Source organism: Prunus mume, linkage group LG5, assembly GCF_029339155.1.
Source record: "Prunus mume cultivar Tortuosa linkage group LG5, ASM2933915v1, whole genome shotgun sequence".
Taxonomy (NCBI): Eukaryota; Viridiplantae; Streptophyta; class Magnoliopsida; order Rosales; family Rosaceae; genus Prunus; species Prunus mume.
In genome coordinates this window covers 7,435,279-7,458,696 of record NC_142702.1, presented here as the reverse complement: position 1 = coordinate 7,458,696, position 23,418 = coordinate 7,435,279, and the positions used below count along the sequence as shown (strand labels likewise).

At 35.0% G+C, this 23,418-nt stretch overlaps 2 protein-coding genes across 2 annotated transcripts; one reads left to right on the top strand and one right to left on the bottom strand.

Moving 5' to 3' along the window:
* Positions 1–8,574: 8,574 nt before the first annotated feature.
* Positions 8,575–13,881, top strand: LOC103330754 (transcription factor MYB33-like). Its single transcript, XM_008233360.3, has 4 exons — positions 8,575–9,392; positions 10,061–10,483; positions 11,865–12,882; positions 13,256–13,881. Exons 2-4 carry the CDS (start codon positions 10,124–10,126, stop codon positions 13,558–13,560), a joined length of 1,683 nt encoding a protein of 560 aa, XP_008231582.1. The 5' UTR covers positions 8,575–9,392; positions 10,061–10,123; the 3' UTR covers positions 13,561–13,881.
* A 3,333-nt stretch (positions 13,882–17,214) lies between these two features.
* LOC148916775 (uncharacterized) lies at positions 17,215–23,041 on the bottom strand. Its single transcript, XM_089052282.1, has 9 exons — positions 22,762–23,041; positions 22,434–22,576; positions 22,051–22,148; positions 20,907–21,136; positions 19,755–20,465; positions 19,472–19,620; positions 18,851–19,075; positions 17,901–18,050; positions 17,215–17,490 (listed from the first exon to the last, which is right to left on the bottom strand). Exons 1-9 carry the CDS (start codon positions 22,946–22,948, stop codon positions 17,215–17,217), a joined length of 2,169 nt encoding a protein of 722 aa, XP_088908408.1. The 5' UTR covers positions 22,949–23,041.
* Positions 23,042–23,418: the final 377 nt, after the last annotated feature.

The following is a 23,418-nucleotide window of genomic DNA, read 5'->3' as shown; positions in this document are numbered from 1 at the left end:
GTTGTTGACTTCTTTTTCCCTTTTTGTTGATATGGACACTTATTTTCTTTATAAAAAAAAAACAGTTAAATAATAAAAAAAGTTGAAAGAGTTGTTGACTTTTTAAATTAATTAAAAAAAAAATTGGAATACAAGTTCATTTTTCGTTATCTTGAGTTTAAAATGTATGATTTAACTTCTCAAAGGGGAGCTAATGTACATGTCTAGCTCGAATCGAAAGAGAAATGAACATGGAAATAACCAGAAGAATTGGCTATGGTGGCTACATCAAAAGAAAGGCTGTTGTGGCTTTTTTTTATTTTTTATTTTTTATTTTTTATTTTTATTCATACCAAGTTGATAGGTTGTGATATGTGTTTGTGTCATAATCTATACTTTTGCACGTATTTGGGACCAAATTTATCATAGTGAAATTGTAGGTTATATCGAGTTTATTGAATATATAGGGCTTCACATATTCATTGGTCATGAATGAGTGACTACATTTTGATACATGTGAAATGTGAAGGAAACAATATTTGATAATTTAATCATGTTATGATATTTGGTTGGAGTTGTTGAGTTGAAATATAAAAGGATACAAGGGTAATGATTTTTTTTTGTTTTGTCTTTTTTGTTTTTGTTTTTGTTTTTGTTTTTGTGTGTGTAGTTGAGTCTAACTCTAGCTATGTATCAAGTCTCGGGGCAGCTCACTAGTGCACATGGATTTTATTGATTCATTCAGGACTAGTGACAAGGAGTTAGGTGACTAACAAAAGGGGAACTATGGGATTATTGAGAAGGATGTTAATTCATATAAACGAGCATTCGAGACAAAGTGGTATACACATGGTATGAGACATGTGAGGTTTGTTTGTTAAGTTATATGAATTTATGGGAATAGACGAAGAGTTGGCATTGCACTCATGTAGCATTATTAAAATTAAAAGACATAATAATATTGTATGATTTCATGTCACTTAATTTAATTTTGTTGCCAACATAGTCTAGCCCAGTGAAAAAATGTATTGACTTGTAGACCAATGGTCTCATGTTTAAACCCTCATGATGACACCTTGACAATGTGTGTATATGATAAAACCCTCCTCCCCAATATCTCTTGTATAAAGAAAAAAATTTAATTTTTTCAATTTATTGTATTTAAGTACGTGCCCATACTCAGCTTGTTAATGCTCACCTCTAAACAGATTTACAGGTGTTAAACTGAAAAATCTAAGATTTGAGATGAAGTTTGGTTATATTGTTCAATAGAGCATGTGATATTCATAACTTATGGTTGAATACATAGCTACTCTTTTGAGTAAATTGAACTTGTAAAATATTTATTTATTTACTTTCCTTTACATTTTTATAATGTATACTTTGTTAGTTGTACAATTAATTAAGGTGTGAATTGTGTCCTAATTCAAGGATTACACTAATCCATGGGTTGGGGTGTGATATTTCTACCTAAATTTCATAGATTCTAGATAGTCCCTAGAGATTTCAACACCGTTGAAGATTGCTTTACCACCGGCTAGTATGATTTGCAACTGACATACCATCTCAGCTTCTCTTGTGATTATGCAAGGGCATAACAATTCTATCGTAAAATTGGTCCTTTTGACCGGCTTGGATTATTACACTCTAGATCCTATGTCATTTCTTAACTTTTGGCCACAACGTGCATAAACATTACACAAAAAAGCTCAAGATGGAAGATTATGAAGTGGGGCAAACCCTGTATAACAGTTGCAATGGGGAGAAAAGGTGGACTTAGAGAAGTATAAAAATTTCGGAATATGATCTTCAATCTATTTGGTAAAAAGGAAGTGCCTTTAGATGCTTGAGCATGAACGTCTAATTTGTTCCGTGTCCTTTTCATTACAAATATTCTTTCAACAACTATTTTCATTCATGAAGCCAAAGCACCCAAGCTAAGATGGGATTTGCTGTGATGGAGAGAAAAGGCCTTTGCAATGTAGAAAAGTTTCGGAAGAGGTTGTAAAAGATAAGTGCATTTCGATTCTTCTCGATGCAGGTTCAGGATATACAAACGTGTTTAGTGGAACCATTAAAAATGTGTAGTTTATCATTGATAGATGTGAAGATGAGGATGACTTGCCCCTATAGGGGCTTTTTCGTTCCGACAGCTACTACGGGCTTGAGCTGCTATAAAGAGCCAAATGTGTGAAAATTGCCTCTAGGTCTGAGTTCAAGAATTAGACCCCAAGAATGCTTTGAAAGGGTAGCTGAGCCTTAGGAAGCACCTTAGTTACCTTCACCAGCAAAACTAACAGTCGCTTACAAATAAATTATTAGCTTGGCATGAGAGGCTTGTAGCATGGATGCAAAGCAATCATGAGTTTAGCATTAGAGAGAGAGAGCTGTGAGTTCCTACAAGAAACAGGGATTCTAGGGAAAAGGGGGAAGGGATTCTAAGAAGGTTTGTGGAAGAGAGAGAGAGCGAGAGAGATTTGAGTATATTGGGTGTGTTGAGTAGTTTCCGGCAGTTCGACGAAAACTCACAAGCTTTGGAATAGTTTACCAAAAGGGAAAATGGGGAGAGATGGAAGGATGAGGCTCAAAATTGCAGAGTTTCAGAGGTGAGAAATAAAGCTTGCTCTTCAGATGTGTGTTGTGTGTTGGGTAGGAGGTGGCCTTTTTTATAGCCGCTGGAAGCTTCTCCATTCCAAGAAACCTAATGGTTTCTCTCCAATTTTGCTAAGTCTCCACTTCCCTTTTTCTTCTCTCCTTTCGATTCCTCCTCTTTTATGCAATTTTCCCCTGTCCAAACACATCAAGACAAGGTTTTTGGGAGCTCTAAAGCTTTCCCAACTGCTCCAGCAGTGATTTCCTATCTTTGGTTATCACCTCCCCTTCTTTCCTCCCCTGTTTCATGGCAATGTCTGGTAAATGAAGGAGATAGATAACTTTGGCTGGTCTGAAAGTTGCATTTTCTCCTGCGCGTGCCAATATCCTCTAGTTTTTTGAACTATCTGCCTTGAGGTTGCTTTGCCCATGTGCTAGAGCCTCCCAACAGTTCACATACATAGGCAGCTTTGGCTTTTGTCGAGGCTTTTGTCTCTAGCCATGTGCTGGAGAGTGTAGATATTTTCTTCTTGGTTGCTTGGGCTTTCCTGGGTTAGCCCATTAAGAGAATGAGCTAATTTCCTAAAGTTATGGGCTATCTTATTAAGGTGATATGCTATTTTATCAAGGTGATGGGCCAATTTCTCTAGAGTATTGGGCTAATTCTTCTCTCTTTTATGTTTACCCACATATTTGAGCTCAAGAAATGGGTTTGAGTTTTGGGGCTCCTAAGCAGCCCAAACTTCCATTTCTCACTCATCAATGGACCTCATTTAAATTCGTTACCACTCATACCACAACCCACTCAGCAAGCCCTAGGCATTTACGTGGCTTGAGCCCACTTAAGCTTGTAGCATGGCATGTTGCTTATTTGCGTGGTGTGGCATGTGTGCAAGCGCATACGACGAACTTTCGTGTGCTTCAACCGGGTTCTTTCTCAATAAGGTGTCGCACTTGACTAGGAATATTTTTGAGCCTAGCCTTAGATTTTTTGGGCCTTAACACCCCCTAATGTCTAGCGTGCATCACTAGGGGATATTCCCGCTAAAGCTCACAATACACATAGTCGGGATATTGCAAATGGTTAATGTGAATTATCAAACGTTTGTAGTCTGAGGTATGTGCCGCCTGTGAAACTTTGCCATTAGTTTCCTTATGAACATATTGTGGTATTCACTAAGGCAATTGATTATTCCCTAAGGCAGTGGGTGTCCATTACCGAGTAGTTGGTTGATCCCACCACAAGATATGTGGTTCTGGGATTACGTGTCATATGTAAGGACATAATTGTTGATCTTCTTCATGTCATCAACTATGCCGGTATTAATCACGACAATATATCACATTGGCGTATCTAACGGGTCCACATGAAAGTGACAACTTATTTATACTAATGTTATTTATGATGGTGTAAATATTGGAAAGCGGTTTTAGTAACACATTGCATTTTCCTTTTAGTTTGTAACTTTGAATTGCTTTTTTGTTGAATTCACACAGGTTTATAACTTCAAAGGCAGAATTGGAATGCAACATGCTATTTGTATGTGGCTTGAGATTATCGGAATATACACTCGGTGTATCCTATTTTTGTGAATGCTTTCGGTTTTAAATCGGTTTGCGGTTTCAAAAATCACCAAACCGCAAATAGTCGGTCGGTTTGCGGTTTATAAAAATTTGCGGTTTAGGCACAACATCCTATTTGTATTGGCTTGAATTATCGGAATTACACTCGGGATCCTATGTTTCTTAAATTTTGACGTGTATATTACACACAAAAGCTCGCAATGGAATATTATGAAGCGGAGCAAACCCTATACCACACATTTACCCCATTTTTTGATGCGTTCACATAATGATGTAACCATCAATGATGTGTTCTTTACTACGAAGTTTTTTATTTTATTTTATATTTTTTACAAGACATCTAAGATGGTATCAAAAGGGACTTCAGTACCATAGAAACATTCTTCCGACAACCATATTTATTCACAGAGCCGAAGCTAAGTTGGGATTTGTTGCAATGGAGAGAAGAGGTGGATTTAGCGATATAAAACAATTACGGAATATGATCCAAGTTCAAGTTCAATATTATTTTGGAGACTTTATGATATAAATTTGGCTTAATAAATATAATTTCACTTGCTATTACATTTCATTCTCACCAATTGGATTTATGAATTTTCTGTATTTAATTTGGTGAACTTATTAGGATGAATTTATCTTTTGTAGGAAGTTGAAAAGCCAAAAGATGAAGATATATATTTGTCCAAGTTCAAGCCAAGTGTGAAGAGAATTGCTAGCGGATTTTATTGAAGAATTGATTGTGGGATTATTGTGATTACAAAGAGAAGCAAAGAGGAAGAAGAGAAGACAAAACCGTTGAAGCTAAAGAGCCTATTTCATGTCATTCATAGTCATTTAATGCCCACTACCTCACCATTATTTCTTTTCCACTAACTCTCCACCATCAACACATGTTTAATCCAATTAATCCCTCACTTACACCCTTCATTACCCACCATGAATGTATTAATTTTCCACTCACCTCATTGACTACTATAAATCACCCATCAACTTATTTGGCAAAGAGACCACTACCACAGATTTCTTTATCTATTTCATTCAAAATTTAGTTATGTTTTCTTTTGTAATGAGTTGCTAGAACTCTAAGCTAAGGCTAAAGGGACTGTCATTTGAGTAAGTTTGTGAATTGTTCTTTAATCCATTATACGGTATGAATTGCTAAATTCTTTTATTTTTGGTTGTTCAATATTTCCATATCTTTTTATTTTGATTGATGTTAAGTGCTACTATCTTTTCATGAGTTCAATTATATTTTTCTCATTGTTAAAAATAACTTAGCATGCTTTTAAATTAAAAGATTAGATATTAAGTAATTTTATTTTCTAAACAATCATTTCTAAAAGATAACATTGAAAAATTAAATTGGTTTTAATTTCTTTATCTTCATGTTAAAGTTTCTCAATGATAATTTTAATCGAGTTATAATTTGGATTAATGAGCATGAAATATATTTTGCTTAAAGAATTGAACCTTGATGCCTTAGCATTTTCATTATTGATATTTCATTTTTAAACTCAATCTCTACAACAATCAAATCAAATTACTTTTCCATTTTGCTTGTCACTTTTATTTTGGTACGTTTAATTGTTTCTTTGTGTGCAGACATTTGCCTACATGCTTCTTGAGGATACGATACTTGGACTTCCAAGATTATTACTACGTGTGACTACTTGCACTTGAGTAGACACAACGCTCTTTCAACTGGTGCAAAATTGAAGGCTCTAGCATTTGTCTACTGCAGGTGGACTTGAAAGAGAAGAACAAACGTTAAGAAAGAGAGAGAGAGAGAGAGAGAGAGAGAGAGAGAGAGTTACTTTTGCAAATTGGGTTACTTTTGAAAATAAGTATAATAATTATGATGCCTTTTTGCTCCTTTGGCTTCTTCCAGTAGAAAAAATGTTCTAAGAAATGCCATTATAAGCATCACATTGTATGCATTGTAAGCTATACCCAATAGTCTCAGAATTATAAGAGTTGTATAACGATGAAAAATAAAAACAAAAATCATGAATTTGTCCCAGATGATAAAAACACAAATTTATGAAGTAAAAGTTGCAAACATAGAGTAGAAGCATAAATTCATAGGAAAAGTCAAATATTTATAAACACTATTAAAAAAAAAGTGTGTTATGGTGTATCAAAGGTATTTTTGGTACTTAAATATGGTGTACTTAGTTTTTTTTTTTTTTTTTGAGAGAGAGAGAGAGAGAATAGGGTTACTTAGTTAATTTTACATTTTGATTAAAATATTAGGGTGTACTTTGATCATGGGGTATACTCAGTTAATTTTAGGATTCGTTTAACATCACTTCTTTTTTTTCTGGGCTAGCTACAAAGGGAGGGGCTTGGGTTTTCCTATTTTTAAATATTTATTTCCAGATGTGGGCTCCACAATTCCACATCCATTTGGGAAATTGGCTAGTTAGGACAAAATTACCAATATACCCTGTCACGTCATCAATTTTAACAGAATTTGGGATGGAGTATAGGGGAAAGTGACACACCAAACATTGGTCAAGGCTTCCAGGGTGCAATGTAGAATTTGACAAATGTTTAGAGAGGACTGCATCAATTTTAATGCTCTTTCTTGCAACCCATCACACATCACTTATTACTCATCTCTTTATTTTCAAATACCCTTAACATAACTCAAAACCATTTATTTCAAATGCTTCTACAACGGTGAAAGCAAACAATTTAATGATGAATTGAGATAGTTGTTTGAGTCCTTGAATGGATTACAAACATGACGTTTTCAAATTTGTGTATAAATTCGGATTGTTGAAAACATGCAATGTGATCCGTGAATCAGTGCGAAGCACCATTACAATACTTTTGGTCAACACCATTGCAATACTTTTCTTTTTGTCAAGTACCACTAAAATAAACTCTTTGTTTTTAGTCCACAATGAACAATTGAGCTGAAACAACAATCTGGGCAATGCAAAGATTTGGAAAAATAAAAATAAGCACAGTTGCAAGTTGCAACTTACAAGTACAACCGCTAAAAATAAGTTGTCTTGTGGAGCGCGCGTGGTCTGCACCCCCAATAGAGCTTTTGGAATAGATGAAGGCAAAGTTTTTTTTTGGGGGTAAATTAATCTCATAAAATATTACTCTCAGGTCAACTTAGCAAGGTTATAGGTTGTTAGTCTCTTTTGCACGTATTTCCGCATTTGTGAGAGATTTTTTTCAAAAAAAGAATTTAAATTTATTTTAAAAATTAAAAAAGATAATGGATAATTGTGTTTCATAAAAATATGATCAATTATCTGATTTTCTTTTAATTTTAATTTTTTAAATATGAAAAATTGTGAATTTATCACATTATCCTCGTTAAATTTATAATTTCAATTCTTAATGTTTGCATTAACCAAAGGTATTTTCTGGTATTTTGAATGTTTTATCATTCTCTGTCTTTTACTTTATATATACTAGCTTCTCTGCGCTAAGAAGCTTTTTTTTAAAAAATTAAAATTTATTTTAGAATTAAAAAAGATAATGGATAATTGTGTTCCATAAAAATATGATCCATTATCTGATTTTTCTTTTAATTTTAATTTTTTAAATATAAAAAAGTGTGAATTTACCATATTATCCTCATTTAATTAATAATTTCAATTTTTAATGTTTACATTAACTAAGGACATTTTTTGGTATTTTGAATGTTTCACCATTCTCTATCTTTTGCTTTATATATATAGATATATATTATAATTTTTTTTCTTTTATAACAAAAAAAAAAGGAATTTTTGAGCTTTCATTTCCAATACATCCTTATTTTCTGAAAATAAAAAAATTACATTCCCATCCAAAAAAAGATAAATACCTGACCTTATTTTTAAACTTAATCTCTACCTAATTTATAAAGCCCTTAGTTTCCAAAACATTTTTGAATGAAAATACTTTTAATGACTAATAATATACTAAATTAATAGGTGAAAAGAATGTTAAAAAAGTACAAACGATATTGGGAAGAGAGAGATCGAACGTATAACTTTTCATGTATTAGTACATACTCTTAACCATTGCAACTCCTTTGTTTAAAACAAAATGCATATTTTTATATAAGGAAAAAGTATACTAAAACTAAAAGCAAGAAAAATAAACCAACAAATGTTCAAATGGGTTACCTTTTTTGTATGATTACCAATTTACCCCTAATTTGTATCAGATTTTGAAGAGCAGAGTGAGCCTTCACAGAATGAAGGAATGTGAATCAAAGTTCATCTAAGAAGAAAGGAAATAAAAACCTAAAAATTTTAAAATAGGAATTTTGTTTTTGGGGTCAAAGAAGTGATGGGGAATAAACAAATACAAGTATAATAAAAAGAACAATATTAATAAATAAATAAATAAAATTTGAGAAAGATAAAATATAATAAAAATAGGGAGAAAAAGAAAAAGAGAAAAAGAAAAGGAAAGGAAAAAGAGGAAGAGAGAGTTTGAGAAAGAGAGAGAGAGTGAGGTGGTAGGGAGAGTCCACAGTCACCTCCTTTATCTCAGCCTAACATCGCTCTGCTATTGCCATTTCGCTTCTCAATCCCCAATTCTTCTATATTCACATTCACTCCTCTTTTCATTTCTCTCTCTTCTTCTTTTTTTTCTTTTCTTCTTCTTCCTTTACAAATTTTCAGCTCTTTATCTTTCTCTCTCCGTGTATCTATGCGTGTGTTTGGATCTCCATTTCAGCTCTCAGATGTGTTGCTCTCTCTATGCTCGAATCGTCTCCCTCCTCTTTCACAAATTGCGGTTAGGATCGATTTCGCCAATTTCCAATCTCTGCTTGCGTTTTCTTGAGCTAGGGTTTCCATTTTCCCGATCCATGAATTAGAAACCTGTGATTGAATTGGGTTCAATTCGCATTTTCATGCTCGATCGAGCTCTGAGAATTGTGATTCAGGAATAATTAGGCTTTTCATTTCGTGGATTTCACTTTCCGAGCTGATTTTGTTCCCTTTTTTGCAATTAAGAACGGGCGATGTTCAATTTCGTAGTTCTCATCTGAATTTTTGGATTTTTGTCGCTTTCAGGTGTTCTAATATCACAATTTTCTCAGGTCTTAGCTCATTTCGTCACTACGCTTGAGCTATCTCATTTTGATTTCATTTTCAATCCCCTTTTCCCATTCTAGAAAATTTTCAATTGCGCGCAAAAGGACTTGTCTTTGGGTTTTGGTCGATTTCGCAGCTTCAATCTTGGGATTTTTGTATCTGCTCCATCTTCCCCTGATTCAGGTATGCAAAATTTAAGTTTTCGGTGTATAAATTGCAATCACTTCAGCTGAGAGTTTCAATCTTTATTAAGCATGCCGTGATTAATTTGGGCGTGACTACCTTGCCATACGTAGACTTCGTTCCAATCTAAGAAGTGAATTATGTATGGTTACGAGTTCAATCATGATTTATGGTTTGGATATTGGTTTGTTTTTGTATCAAATAATAGGCTGACCTCTTTCCTTGGTTTATTTGCTTCTGAATGGGGTAAAAAGGATTTAATTCGACCTTGGAATATTACTCACAGCTTATCCTTTTGTGGGTTTTGAAGATCTGCAGTTCACTAGTCTTAATTACTCATAATTAGTGTTAAATAATGATTATGTGCACAAGTTAGTAATTTAATGTCATCTTTACCCCTTTATCCATATTCCCTCTAGTAACTGCTTTTATGATTTTCCTTATTGTTTCTTTCTGTTTATGGATTTTTTTGTGCGCTGTTGGACTCTTGGGTCGTTTGTATTTATGATATGGGGCAATATTTGGTCTAAACCATTGGAAGTTTGTTTTCTGTTTGTTCTGTTCCATAAATTAATTATTAGTGCATGCATAACAAGTGGATCAAATTTGGCGTTATGGTTCTGCTTATATGTGTTTATTTGTCGTTTTCTTCTCCCTTTTTATTCCAGGTTGTCAATCTACGCTTTGCATGGTCTTGGCTCTTCTTAGCGGTTTTGATCACATATTAAGAGATGAGTCGGACAACAAATGAGAGTGAAGATGGAGTGCTGTCCAAGGATCAGATTGAGTCTCCGATGATGGACGAGAGTAACGGAGGAACTGGAAATGGTGGAATTGTTCTAAAGAAAGGCCCATGGACCTCGGCTGAAGATGCAATATTGGTGGAGTATGTTAAAAAGCATGGGGAGGGAAACTGGAATGCTGTTCAGAAGCACTCAGGCCTATTCCGTTGTGGTAAAAGCTGCCGGCTGCGATGGGCAAATCACCTGAGGCCAAACCTGAAGAAAGGGGCATTTACTCCTGAAGAAGAACATTTGATTGTTGAACTCCATGCCAAGATGGGGAACAAATGGGCACGCATGGCAGCACATGTAAGTACACAGTTTATTTTCTTTATCTAAATATGGTTCATACCAAATTCCGTTTCTTTGTATTCTGCCTCAAACTTCATTTTAAATTCACACATATAACATAGGAAGCGCTTATTACATTAATATGGGAGCTCTTAGCTATAAGAGGAAAATATCCTGTGTTTAATACAGAATTTCATTAAAAAAAATTCTATGCTTGTATCGATTCGAATAAAGTATTTGTGTTTCTCATCAACAAAAAAATAAAAAAGGAAGAAAAAGAATAGAGTTCATTGGTATAATCTGGGATTTGCTTTCAAAGTTTTAGCTGCGACATTTGATTTTGTGTAATATCATGTATCTTTTGCATGCCACAAATATGGGCAGTTTCTCCAATTATCCTGTATTCTTTCCCCCAAACTTTCCAATTACTTGTCAATGTTGTCATTGTATCTGTTGAGCTTCTAGAATAGAAAACAGAAAAACAAAAATTATAACTTGCTGACTGCTGCACTTCCACCATCACAGGAAAAGAACTTGTGCCTTTTATGATTTATCTAATTAAGATCAGATCAAAATCATAAATGGTAACAGAGTAAAGTTTTCCAAACATTTTCCCTTAATTTAAAAGCCAGTAAAACTCTCCCAAAATTAAAATACCCTGGCTTCATAGAGATTCTAAGTGACATAGCTTCTCAATTGGGTAAACCAATCTTGTAGCTTTTATGTGTCTACAACTTCTTAGATGGAAGGGAATGAGAACTTGGCTGTGGTATCTTTCATATTTTATTCTGTGTTTGAGCATTTGATAATCAGACAAGATCTTTCATTTTCAGGGTTGCACATATGTCAAACATCCTTCCTAGCTTTACGTTAGTCTATGTGGTATTCGTGTATATGTTATTACAAGAGTGCCTTAAGGTGCTACTGTTTGCTCTTGTTTCCAATCTTGAAAATGTTTTATGAAGTTCATGGAAAATGTTCCTTCTTAATTGAATATAGTAACTGAAAGGAAAGGTAATGATAATTTGACATGATACTTTGGCTAGATGAAGCTAACATGTGTTAATTTAGTTAAGATATTTTGTGTCCCTGAAAGATTAAAGTATATTTACTTACCATGGGTTAAAAGATTGAACAATAATATATGGCAATGTTTAAAGTGTCTATTTTAAGAAATTATTATGACAAGATAAAAGTTCGCTGTTGTGGACAATGCATTTTGTAGTAGATGCACCATATTGACATCTCTCAATTAATTCTTCTTCAAAGCTAGTAGTAATTTTTCAAATTTTATATTTTGGGTCCATCCCTTATTAGTCTTAATTTTCGTAGTATTTTTCTTAATGTGTTTTCCCATTCTTTTTCGGAAATGATTAACGGCCTCTTTTGCTCTTCTTAGTTACCTGGCCGTACAGATAATGAGATAAAGAACTACTGGAATACCAGAATTAAGCGGCGTCAGAGGGCTGGCTTACCACTTTATCCTCCCGAGGTGTGTTTGCAAGCATTGCAGGAGAGTCAACAAGGCCAGTCCAGTGGTGGAATTAATGGTGCGGATAGAGCACATCATGATTCTCTGCAAACTAACAGTTATGAGATACCTGATGTTGTATTTGAGAGTTTAAAAGGAAACAATTGTGTCTTACCTTATGTTCCTGAAATTCCTGATCTCTCTGCTAGTGGCGTGCTGATGAAAGGCCTTAGTTCTTCTCCATATTGTGGTTTCATGCCACCAACAATGCATCGTCAAAAGCGTCTTCGAGAATCAACATCTTTATTCTCTACTTCTGATGGTAGTTTCAAAAATGGTTTCCCCCAGTTTGACCATTTTCAAGATGATACTTGTGATAAAGTGGGTCAGTCGTTTGGATTGTCATTTCCTCATGATCCTGATCCTACCACTAAGAGTCCACTGTCGTTTGGTGTAATTCAGGGTAGCCATTCCCTTTCAAATGGCAATTCTTCTGCTTCTAAGCCCACCTCAGGGGCTGTGAAGCTGGAGCTCCCTTCACTCCAATATCCAGAAACTGATTTAGGCAGCTGGAGCACTTCTCCTCCGCCGCCCTTACTGGAATCAATTGATGCTTTTATCCAATCTCCCCCACCCGTTGGTGCATTTGAGTCAGATTGCGCTTCACCACGTAATAGTGGCCTGCTAGATGCTTTACTCCATGAGGCAAAGACTCTCAGTAGTGCAAAGAATCTTTATTCTGACAAGAGTTCAAATTCATCTAGTGTTACTCCTGGTGATATTGCTGACAGTTCCACGTTGAACATTTGCGAGACAGAATGGGAAGACTATCGTGACCCAATTTCTCCATTGGGTCATTCTGCTACTTCGCTGTTCAGTGAGTGTACTCCTATTAGTGCGAGTGGAAGTTCATTGGATGAACCACCGCCTGCTGAGACCTTTACTGGTGAGTATCTTAATCTGTGAGACCTGGAGACGAATGAGTTTGATAATAACATTGTAAAGTGATTCATGAATTATTCTCGATATTTTTAATGCAGATACCTTTTTTGTATTAGCAGTTGGAAGCGGTATTGTCCTATTGTTAGTAATTTATAGTCATTTTAAAGTAGTTTTCATGGGTTTATTTTTTATTTAAATTTTTTTTGGAACATATCAAATTACAAACACTTCCTTTTCTCCTTTGGTAATATGATAGCATTTCTGATTGATTTGTTTTCTGTGAATATATAGAAGATGGTACTCATATTTCTAATTTGCAGGATAAGTGCTGTGCTGCCTCTTGTTATGACATATATTGCTTTTGATTGTTCTGCCAGGGTGCAATGTGAAACCAGAACCGGTTGACCAAGCTTGGACCCCGGATAAAGAAAAAGAAACTACACCTCAGTTGGATTACACTCGTCCCGATGCTTTACTTGCTTCAGATTGGCTTGAGCACAGTACTGGGTTTAAAGACCAAGGCATGACAGATAGTATTGCATCAATTCTTGGTGATGATTTGGCGACTGACTACAGGCACATGGCTTCAGGAACTTCTATATCAAATCAAGTATGGGGTCTTGGTTCTTGTCTGTGGAACAACATGCCTGCTGTGTGTCAAATGTCTTCTGATCTTCCTTAAGAAACCGGTCTGTCAATTGTATGAACCTGAAACTTTTGTCACCTAATTAGTGCTGATCATTTGTTAACTATGTGGGGAAGTGAGTCCTGGTCTAAGGAAGGTCAGTTGCAGGCAATTGGGACTTGTGGTCTGTTTTTGCATGAGTCATGGTTGTTTTTTGTTTGTGGTTTTCACTTGGTTTCTTTTCAAACAATGCAATGCATGTATGCCTAAACAGAACCATATTGAGGTATACAATTGCATGCAGGCGTTTGCTATGATTGTAGAATAACTATGCATTTGGAACGTTCTGATACAATGGAATCCGGTTAGTTTGTTTTTTGTTTTGTTTTGTTTTGTTTACATGAAAATTGATCTATATTGTCTCTTCCCTACCTCTCTATATAGCAGTTTTCTTTATTCAATTTTACTGTATGTTGGTTTGTTTTGTTATTTTAACCCAAAGAAAAAAGTGTATATAGTTTTCCCACTCTGTCTAGTACTCAACGTGGTGCTTTTCTAGATGTATATATATATTACATGCAACATCTTTAAGGTTGCGGTGGGATAATCCTATAACACGGAAAGGAATTGATGAGAAATCAAATAACGATGAATAGGCCTAACACGGTCGGAGGAGAGTTCTACATTGCGCTAAGGCCCTCACTACAGAATTCTTGGTCTGAATAGAAGGAAGTTGGACCTACTAAGCTCCAAAAGAGATTTTGCCACTCCATGTGTTTATTATGTAACAAGAACGCCAACTTCTGTTTCTTGATGCAACGGATTGCCCTTTATTGAAATCTTAAGAAAAATACACGACTTTGATTGCCAGCCACAATTAAAATTACAAGTCCTTAAGTGATAAATTCCTGAAAGTACAAGAAAGCCAATAGAGAATTGTAGAGAGAAGTAAGAAGTAGAGAAAGCCAATATGAATTGTTCTCAAAATTTGTCTCTTTTATCTTTGATAAGCACCTAATTATAGGCTTACAACCATAGAAATTTAACCCACAAATTGTAGGTTACAACTACTAATTACAATAGTATGGGCATATGAGTAAAACACTAACAAGTGGAGGTTTATGGTGGTTGGTCATCCACGTTCTCTATACTTCAGGGCCGGTCCATTGATTTTGGAGGCCTTGGGCAAAAATGAAAAATGAGGCATTTTTCGTTTAACACTTACCTCATTTTGAACAAAAATTATAATAAAAAGTTTCAAACTTAAGTGGTAAGTAGGTTAGTTTAAGTAAAAAAGGCTCATTACATGAAAGATAAAGAAGAATGCCAAAACAAAGCCCAAAAAATATTAGTTTAACACATAAAATGCCTTCTTTTTTGTTGTTGTTGTTGTTGTTGTTGATATACATATTGTCCTGGGGGGCCCCATTTTTGTGGGGCCTTGTCGCCCAGCACAACTTGGCCTGATATACTTAAAACACTCTCCGTTGAATATCCACTGTATAATGATGTAGTTGTCCATCAAACACCTTGCTTGGAAAGCCCAATGAAATAAAACTTAAGCGTAGGGAAAAAGAATACAACATTTTTTTGGACTGTTAATATGGTGTTGAAAGCACTCAATGTTGCCCCTCGTTAAAACCTTGCTACGAAAAACATTTGAGAAAAAAACGGAGTCACTAGGAAAGAGTACAATGCGCATATGTCCTATATTTGTCCTATATTTGGAAAATTGTTGGATGCTCCCTTAATAAATCATTCCCTCTGATGACAACAAACTTGAATTATTTAATGACATAAATGATATTGGTATCACATCTATCTCTTGTAGAGTGGGCTTCGTAATACTCTAATAAAAAAAATTGCTTCAACATTGTCATTGGAAGATATATGTAACATGTTCATCATAATTCATTTGTATCCTTGCCAAGGGTAGAATAATATCAAAAAGAGTGTTGCTAAACGAACCCTAAAATTAACTGAGTACACCATACTAAAAAAACTATTTACTGAATTACTAATTTACCCTATTATAAAACGACAAAAAAAGATATATTGAATTGTGAAATAAATATAATTAAATAAGTACACCTTACTCACTATATTCAACTCTAATTAAACGTAAGTGAAAAACCTTACTTCCAAAAACATAAACATAATAGCTGCCTGTTTTGAGTTTAAATATTTGCTATCCCATATGTAACCTGTCATTTTGAACAATATAAAATTATTTCCAGGAAGTTGATGAGAATGACATCTTGTACAAAAGAAATATGGAGAGCAATAGCTTTTAGAGATATTTAGTCATATACCCATTCTTAGCACTAAAATTATAAATAAACCATACACCATTTAATTTCTATAAACATACCCAAAAAAAAACCCAAAAACTGATATCTGGCCTTATTGAATTTGATTTTAATTATTAAATTACTTTGATGCCTTATTGAGGGTTTTGGGCTTTTTTATGAGGTTTTTGGGTGGGATTTGTTTTAAGAAATCAATTACAGTTTTGTAATTTAAAAGAAGTTAAAAGCCTTTTTGTTATGTTATGGACTTTATGTGTGTTTCTAAAGTCCATTCATATAGGGTTTTTTTAATTTTATTTTATAATTTGGGCTCCTATATTGGATATTATAGTGAATCTCCCTAGCTTTTATAGTACTTATATTCAGAGAAGTGGGTAAAAGCGTGATGAATGTGGAATTTTTTTTATAAGCACGACATGTATGTTAATCCATTCCTTTTTCCAGTCCAAAATGTATGAATCAAATACTATTTAACTAGATATATATATGCCAATGCCATCAAGAAAAATAGGAAAATAATAAAGAAGAAAAATATGAAACAATCTGTTTGTAATCGGGCTGGATATCAACAAGGCCTAGTCTTCAATTGCAGGGATCAATACTTAAGAAAGTAAAGTGGTTGATTTAGCCAATTAGTTGGGTACTGAACTGGGGAGTTGGCGTTTGAAACACTTGGGGCTTCCACTTTAATCCATCGACAGCACAGCATGGTGGGTTTGGTGGTCTGACAGTGTTTCGCAGCCAGCTCTTGAATGAGTTTGGTATTGTGTGTGATAGAGTGTATTAAGAGTGTATTATGAATATTTTTGGTAGTTAAATTGAGTATATTTAGTTAATTTTGTATTTTGATTTAAATATTAACGGTGTACTTAGATCATAGCGTGTACTCGGTTAATTTTAAAGTTTGTTTAGCAGCACTCTTTTTGGTATTATTTAGGCTATTTTCATAAAGCCTTTTGCTATTTAACTTGATTATAAAAATTCTTAAAATAACTTTACGTGGTCTCTTTGATGCCAAAATAATAATATAAGTAAAGCTTATACTCTTTTTCTTTTCTTTTTTGCTAATGTCAGGAAAAAAAAATTGCATAACCAACCATTAATACGAATTGTTGGATGTAGCAGCAAAATTTTGTACTTTTTCTAAAACCCAAGAAAATAATATGATATAAATTAAAAAAGATCAAATGTCAAACGTGACATATGTATAAACAAAACATATGATCAATTGCAATGGAGAGGTACAGGCTCCCGAGTACAACCCGAAAAGCTCGATTAACTTTGATGATGGTGAGTGGTGAGTGGTGATTGGTGATCATTTTTGTTGAATGCCCATATCATCCCTAGAGCCCTCCGCCACTCTTTGTTGACACACAAAGGAAAAAGAAAAGCACAGTCACCATTATTCTGGGTTTTCTTTCTTCTCTTCAGTACTTGCAGAACTTCCCAATGACGATTGCTCAGAAACTGTGGAAAAGCTTGACGTCTCTGAAGAAGTAGATTGACGATGCGTGTACTCTAATGTGGGAGTAACTTCTACATTGATATAATCACCGTGATCACCATGTGATTCAGAAGAGCCTGGCATGCTTCCAGCTGATTCAGATTGTGCTGGTGAGAAGTCACCAATGCTACAAACTGGGTTTGCATCATTCAAGTAATTCAAAGCATTAACTACCTGCATTTGTATCAGAAGAAGAAAACAAAACGAACCCATCAGATTTCATTTGCCCCAGGTAGGTTCCTATCAAACTTGATGGTATAATGTGTTGATTTAGTTTAATTTAATTGTTCCTTGTGAATGATGAGCAAAGAGAAATGCCCAGAATTCGAATACCAATTGATGGGATAGTGCTTTCTTATTATTATTTATGTGCACCATATTTATTGTTGGCAAAATAGGAGATGCTAATTATGAGTGTCATATAGCAGTTGGTATTCTAATATTTAATGTTCATCTTTATGCTTGTTCCACTGTTTATCTATATGCATTGAACTTGTGTCCTAGTTTTTATTGCGTTAAAGGACTTGTTGATGCAGACATACGTATAGACATTAACCAGAGTCTACTTAGTCAGGTGGACATACAGTATCCATAGTTAATCTCTTATGGGGATCCCTGCTGAGGCATTTTTCGGCTACCCGAACCATCCAATAGAGTTGGTGAACATCGTGGCAATCCACATTGCTGGGGTCGATTAAATCTGGGTAGTTCCTTTCTTTTAATAGCGGTCTTGCCTGACAAGAAAGTTACTGAACTGTTAATTCAAAATAATAAGGAAATGTGAAGTCACAATAATAGAAGGCTGCTCCTTTCTTCTTTTTCTCTTCTATTATTAGTATTTATACTATTTAGTGTTTCCTTATGTGACATGTCATGAGCAGTGGTGGGTAGGCTATCAGGAATTGAAGTAACACAGATCTCATTTGCAAAATTTTGCATTTCCTTCTTTATTTTTTATCCTGTTTTCCTCCCAAAGCTATCAAACATAACCTTCTTTTAAGAATTTTTTTTTAAAAAGAAAGCACTAGAAAGATTACAAGATGGAGTGTGAAAACTGAAGAGAAGATTTTCATTTGGTGGTTGAAGTCAAGAGCAGAGTGTTCTGGTGAAGAAGAGGGATTCTCTAATTAATAGAAGTTAATGCAAATTGTAACAGCCAGAGTATATCTGTAGCTTGTTTTCGGTGTCGCAGATGTTCGCTAGACCCCCTTTTTATTTTGCAGTAGCAGTTGGTGTATAGTTGGGCTTCTGTTGTACTACAGGCAGGTGCTTGTAATGTTTCTTTTTGTGGTGAGTGATTTTTCTAGTTCATTAAAGGATACAAGAATAGGAAAGAGAAGATGAACCTCAACAACCACAATAATATGAACTCCCCATCTTCTCATCAGCTCATGCATGTTTCAGTGTGTGAGAAAGGTTGGTAACAGTGTAAATTAATATCTTGGTGTTTCTTCTTTGTTAGGTTTGAGTACCATTATATGTTTATGTAAGAGTATATATACTTCAAAAAAATTTATGGTATAGAAGATCTTACCCATCCCACTAGACTTTTTCCTCCAAGCTTCTTGTCAGTAGGCCTCATTCCTGTGATAAGCTGTAATAGAATGACCCCAAAAGCATAAACATCTGTCTTTGTTGACACTTTCCCATTTTCTGCATATTCTGGTGCCAAATATCCCAGAGTTCCGACAACTCTTGTTGTATCTGATGTTCGATCTGAGTCTTCATGTTGACTTCTTGCAAGACCAAAATCTCCTAACTAATGCATAGAAAATGTTAGATGGACTATGGATGTGGTTATTTTGTTTACACCATGGGGATTAATTTAAGGGCATCGAATAAATACTATGTGCACTCTGGCTCAAATGCTTTTGCTAAAAATCCAATGCACTTAGAGGAGGGATTACCAAATTACCAAATAAACATATTCTGGAAATATTATGGATGATTAAATGAATCCAATTGGGATTATGAGTTAAAATGCCATATTAGTGGGCTAGGTTAACCATCCAATAATTATGGTAAGAATTGAATTTGAGTCACAGAGCACAGAAGCTGTTATAGATCTATTTTCCTGGATTGACCATGTAATACTTCATGATATCAATAGGCATATTGGATTGTAAAGCTGATATTGAATATCTGGTTCAGTTACCAGGGATTCATAATCATGTGTCACGAGGATGTTGTTTGGCCTCACGTCTCTATGGATGATGTTGTTTGCATGCAGGTATTGTAAGCCTCTTGCGGCTCCAGTAGCAATTTTTATCTTCATATCCCAACTAAGAGGTCTTCTGCTGTGGTCTGCATAAATTTAGAGAAAGTTGCTCCAGGGTTAGGCTTCTCTATTCTGCAATATTAAGGAAAACACTTGATGTTTTTAAAATTTTGAAGAATTCAAAATTTTTTTGTTTCTTCTAAGATTGTTTCCTTCTTACTTGATAGATGTTTATCCAATGAACCATTGCAAACATATTCGTAAACAAGGAGCCTGTGGTTTCCTTCTGAACATGACCCTAACAGCATCACCAAATTCTCATGTCTTGCCTTGCTGAGTACGTGTACTTCAGACTCAAATTCCTTCTCTCCTTGGCAGCTTGCATTTTTATGTTGCTTAACAGCAATCTTCAGTCCATTCAGATTTCCTTTGTAGACGGAACCAAATCCACCTTCAGACAAGAAGGTCTTTATGGAAAACCCGTCTGTAGCAGCTAGGAGCTCTGCATGAGTAAAATCTCTCTTCCATCCAATTGTAGGCCGTTTGTTCTTGCAAACTGTGCAAATTGAGTTTTTAAATTCTTCATCTGTTTGACATTCTCCTATCCAATCATCCTTGTAGCTATGCTGTTTATATTCATCTGAGCTCCCAGCGTTATCTGTTTCCTTTTGAACCCTTGCTTGACTCTCAGCAATTGGAAATGGGGAATGCTCTCCTGCTTTTCCCCTTTCAGTATTTGTCGTGCTTTCTTCCTCTTGATAATGACAGGGAAGACAAGAAGTTAAGGTTTCAGTATTCCCCACACTTGACATTCTAGTTGTCAACAAGGGCTCACTTGATGAGGTAGATTTTCTATGGTTAGGCCATGGGTGTCCACCACCATCACCATCATGTTCTTTTCCAGAACTGGTCATTCGAAGACTTGGAGATCCTAAAACAATGTGCACTCTTAATCAACTTCTTGCATTTGGTATTGAGCATTAGCAATGTGGAATTATGTAGATAATATAGTGAAAAATAACATTCCATTATTTGTTCTGGGCTGCATACTACACCGAGCTTGGATGATGAGAGCATAAACTTCTACAGTGGACTTTAATATATTTTTTTTATCAGGCCAAAAGAATTAGATGTCCTATGCTCTTTTTTTTAATGCAACTATAGGTAGGCCTTAGTCAAACTTGTTGCAAGTCAGATTTTTTGCTATTACATCTGTTAGACATGGTGATCATTTACAGAAATTAAAAGTAGATTTTGTATGTGTTATTTATAAGCTACAGATCAATAAATTTACTATATAAAGTTGTCTAATCCATCCAATTTGAAACTCTGAGTCCTAGTCCCTGAGATAAATTGTGACAGAACTTCTTACTTTTAGGAGAAAGTTCCTCATCTGGGCTTCCTGGTATCATTTCATCATATTTTACATGGCGGTCTTTGCTGCGTTTTTTCGTGACTGATTTGCTCTGTCTTTCGGTGACTTGTTTGCTTCTCCCAAATGGCTTTGGCCCTCTCAATTGCTCAACATAATTGTTACGTTTCATCCTTGATATACCACATGACAACTTCTCCATGAAAAATTGCTTGTCTTTCTTCATCTGCCTGCATTAACAAATTAGAAAGGAGCTTTCACATTGTGGTGTCTCATTGTTTTCAGATGGCAGTTTGTTTGATAAGAAACATTATTTTAATTTACAAGGTTTGGAAGTTTGTAAGGAACTATAAAGCTTCATCAGTAGTGGCTTTAGAAATTAGAAAATTGGTGAAGTTAAATGATTTCACACAGAACCATATGTTTTTCACCTCCCAACTTGTATTTAGCTATGGAGTTGCAACATAAATTTGTCATACGACAATCATTTGAACGCTTTGACTGCCTAAACAATCTTAACACTGTTAGAATTAGAGCATTCAACCCAAAACCAATTGGCAGTGGGTGGAGAGATTGAGGGCATTATATATTGTTTGGAAAGCCTTCATGTTCTCAATGTTCAGAAACTACACTTTATTTTTTTCACAGTACTATATTATTTTGACCTTAAAGTCAATGTGTTTAGCACCTCCAACTAATTCAATCTCAAGGGTGGATTAAAATATCATCTTCGAAAGTACTTAAGACTGAACTACGGGCAACCACCGTGTATATTTAGAAATTATTCTCAGCGATCTATGTTTGGTGTAGATTTCTAATGAATTGGTATATGGGTGGGTATTTGGGATATGATTTCATGAACTTGAAACCATAACTACGATCTCTTGAATTTGAAATCATAACTACTATTGGAGTTTCAATCAATCATCAATGATTGACTGCTTGATAACACAAATTCATTAGCATACATAAGTTATTTTTATTTTTATATTTCTGTTAGATTTTGGCTTATGAACAATTTTACTTATCTGTATTAATTTATTGTGCAGTGTGAAGAGTGCACTTCAAACAAGGTTGGATGAGTATCGTTGAGCACGATTCAAGCAGAACAATTTCCGATTCTTCAAATATTTTAATGACTGACCTGTCAAGAATCACCCATGATGCTCCTAATCTTATGGCAGCCTCCACAGCAACCATCTTGGGAGAGGGACCAGCAATCACCTCCATGTTGAACTCAACCTGAGAATGTTATCAGAAAACTGATCCTGTCATCGTTTGATCGACAGATTAGTTTAATACAAAAGTACTTTGTCAGCATATGATTGACAGATGATTCCTCTACTCTGTTGCACTGCAGGCTGTGAGCACTCTATCAAATTCTGAAAAAAATAAAGTGTATGTTTTCCAACACAAGATGCACTGGTATGATAGTATAGCAGTACTTAGATGAATTAAATGTTATCTGAAACAAATAGCAGGTAATCTCCAATTTGTAACAAATAGCGGCTGCAATTCTTATCTGACCTTTGCCCTTTCACATTGCTGAGAAATCATTATTATCCCCACTTTGTTACGATACTCCTCCGCTTTCCTCTCAAGCTCTTCTTCCACGACTTTCTGGTTCGTTCCGAAAATAGAACTCGAGTCCATCTTGGTCCTGTATCCCACTGAGAAGGACAGAAAAGGTGGAAAATTGGGTGTTGGGGGAAATGAAAAGTTAGCGAAGTCTGTTCTGTGTGATAGAATCATACAACTAAGATTTTATGTCTATCATATTAATTGGTGCTTATGTTTACCATACTTTCCAAATTCTTTCTTCCTTTTATTAGAAAAACAAAAAATAAATTCTTACACAGTCTGCCAGCTGCCATGAAAGATAACGTACTAGGGTTATTAACCTGGTGAAGAACTGCAAGAAGTGTAAGTTCATCCCCAGGCTTAAGCAATAAGCCTTGCAGGACTGATTCGATTGCGCTCGAACTAACAATGTCTTTGGATGCATCCTGGATCACCACTACTTTCTGAACTTCTGCTGCCATGATTTTTCTTGACTGGAAGTAGTTCTTATCCCTATGAATTTTCAATATGATGATACAATGCAGAAAAGAGAATCGACAAATGAAGCACCATATGGTACGTATGTTGCAGTGGTTTCCAAAGTTTTATGTTGTAAGTAAATTTCTCTATTGACTCATGTACATTATACATCTATATGGATCTTATAGCATTTATATGATAGAGGAAATCTATATGTCCAATCTAGTGAGGAAGAACAACACAAATATCTGTCTGATGGTTATGAGTTGAGAAACAAACACTTTACGAAGGCCTATAGTGGAAGACTTAATATAGCAATTTCTGGGAAAATGAGAGAAAAAAATTTACTCAGAAAAAAGAAAGAAAGAGGACAGACAAACTATGACTCTCAAAATCAGTTCACTTTCAGTGACATTCTCCCGAGTGACTTGAAACTAGAACTAAAAGTTGAAATGAATCCTAGAAGAAATTA

Coding starts and splice junctions, on each gene's coding strand:
- LOC103330754 (XM_008233360.3), top strand. CDS start 10,124: ATGAGTCGGACAACAAATGAGAGTGAAGATGGAGTGCTGTCCAAGGAT. Junction 10,484..11,864: donor GGGCACGCATGGCAGCACAT/GTAAGTACACAG, acceptor TGCTCTTCTTAG/TTACCTGGCCGTACAGATAA. Junction 12,883..13,255: donor GCCTGCTGAGACCTTTACTG/GTGAGTATCTTA, acceptor TTGTTCTGCCAG/GGTGCAATGTGAAACCAGAA.
- LOC148916775 (XM_089052282.1), bottom strand. CDS start 22,948: ATGGCAGCAGAAGTTCAGAAAGTAGTGGTGATCCAGGATGCATCCAAA. Junction 22,149..22,433: donor AGCAATGTGAAAGGGCAAAG/GTCAGATAAGAA, acceptor TAACATTCTCAG/GTTGAGTTCAACATGGAGGT. Junction 18,051..18,850: donor GAAAAAGTCTAGTGGGATGG/GTAAGATCTTCT, acceptor CTTTCTTGTCAG/GCAAGACCGCTATTAAAAGA.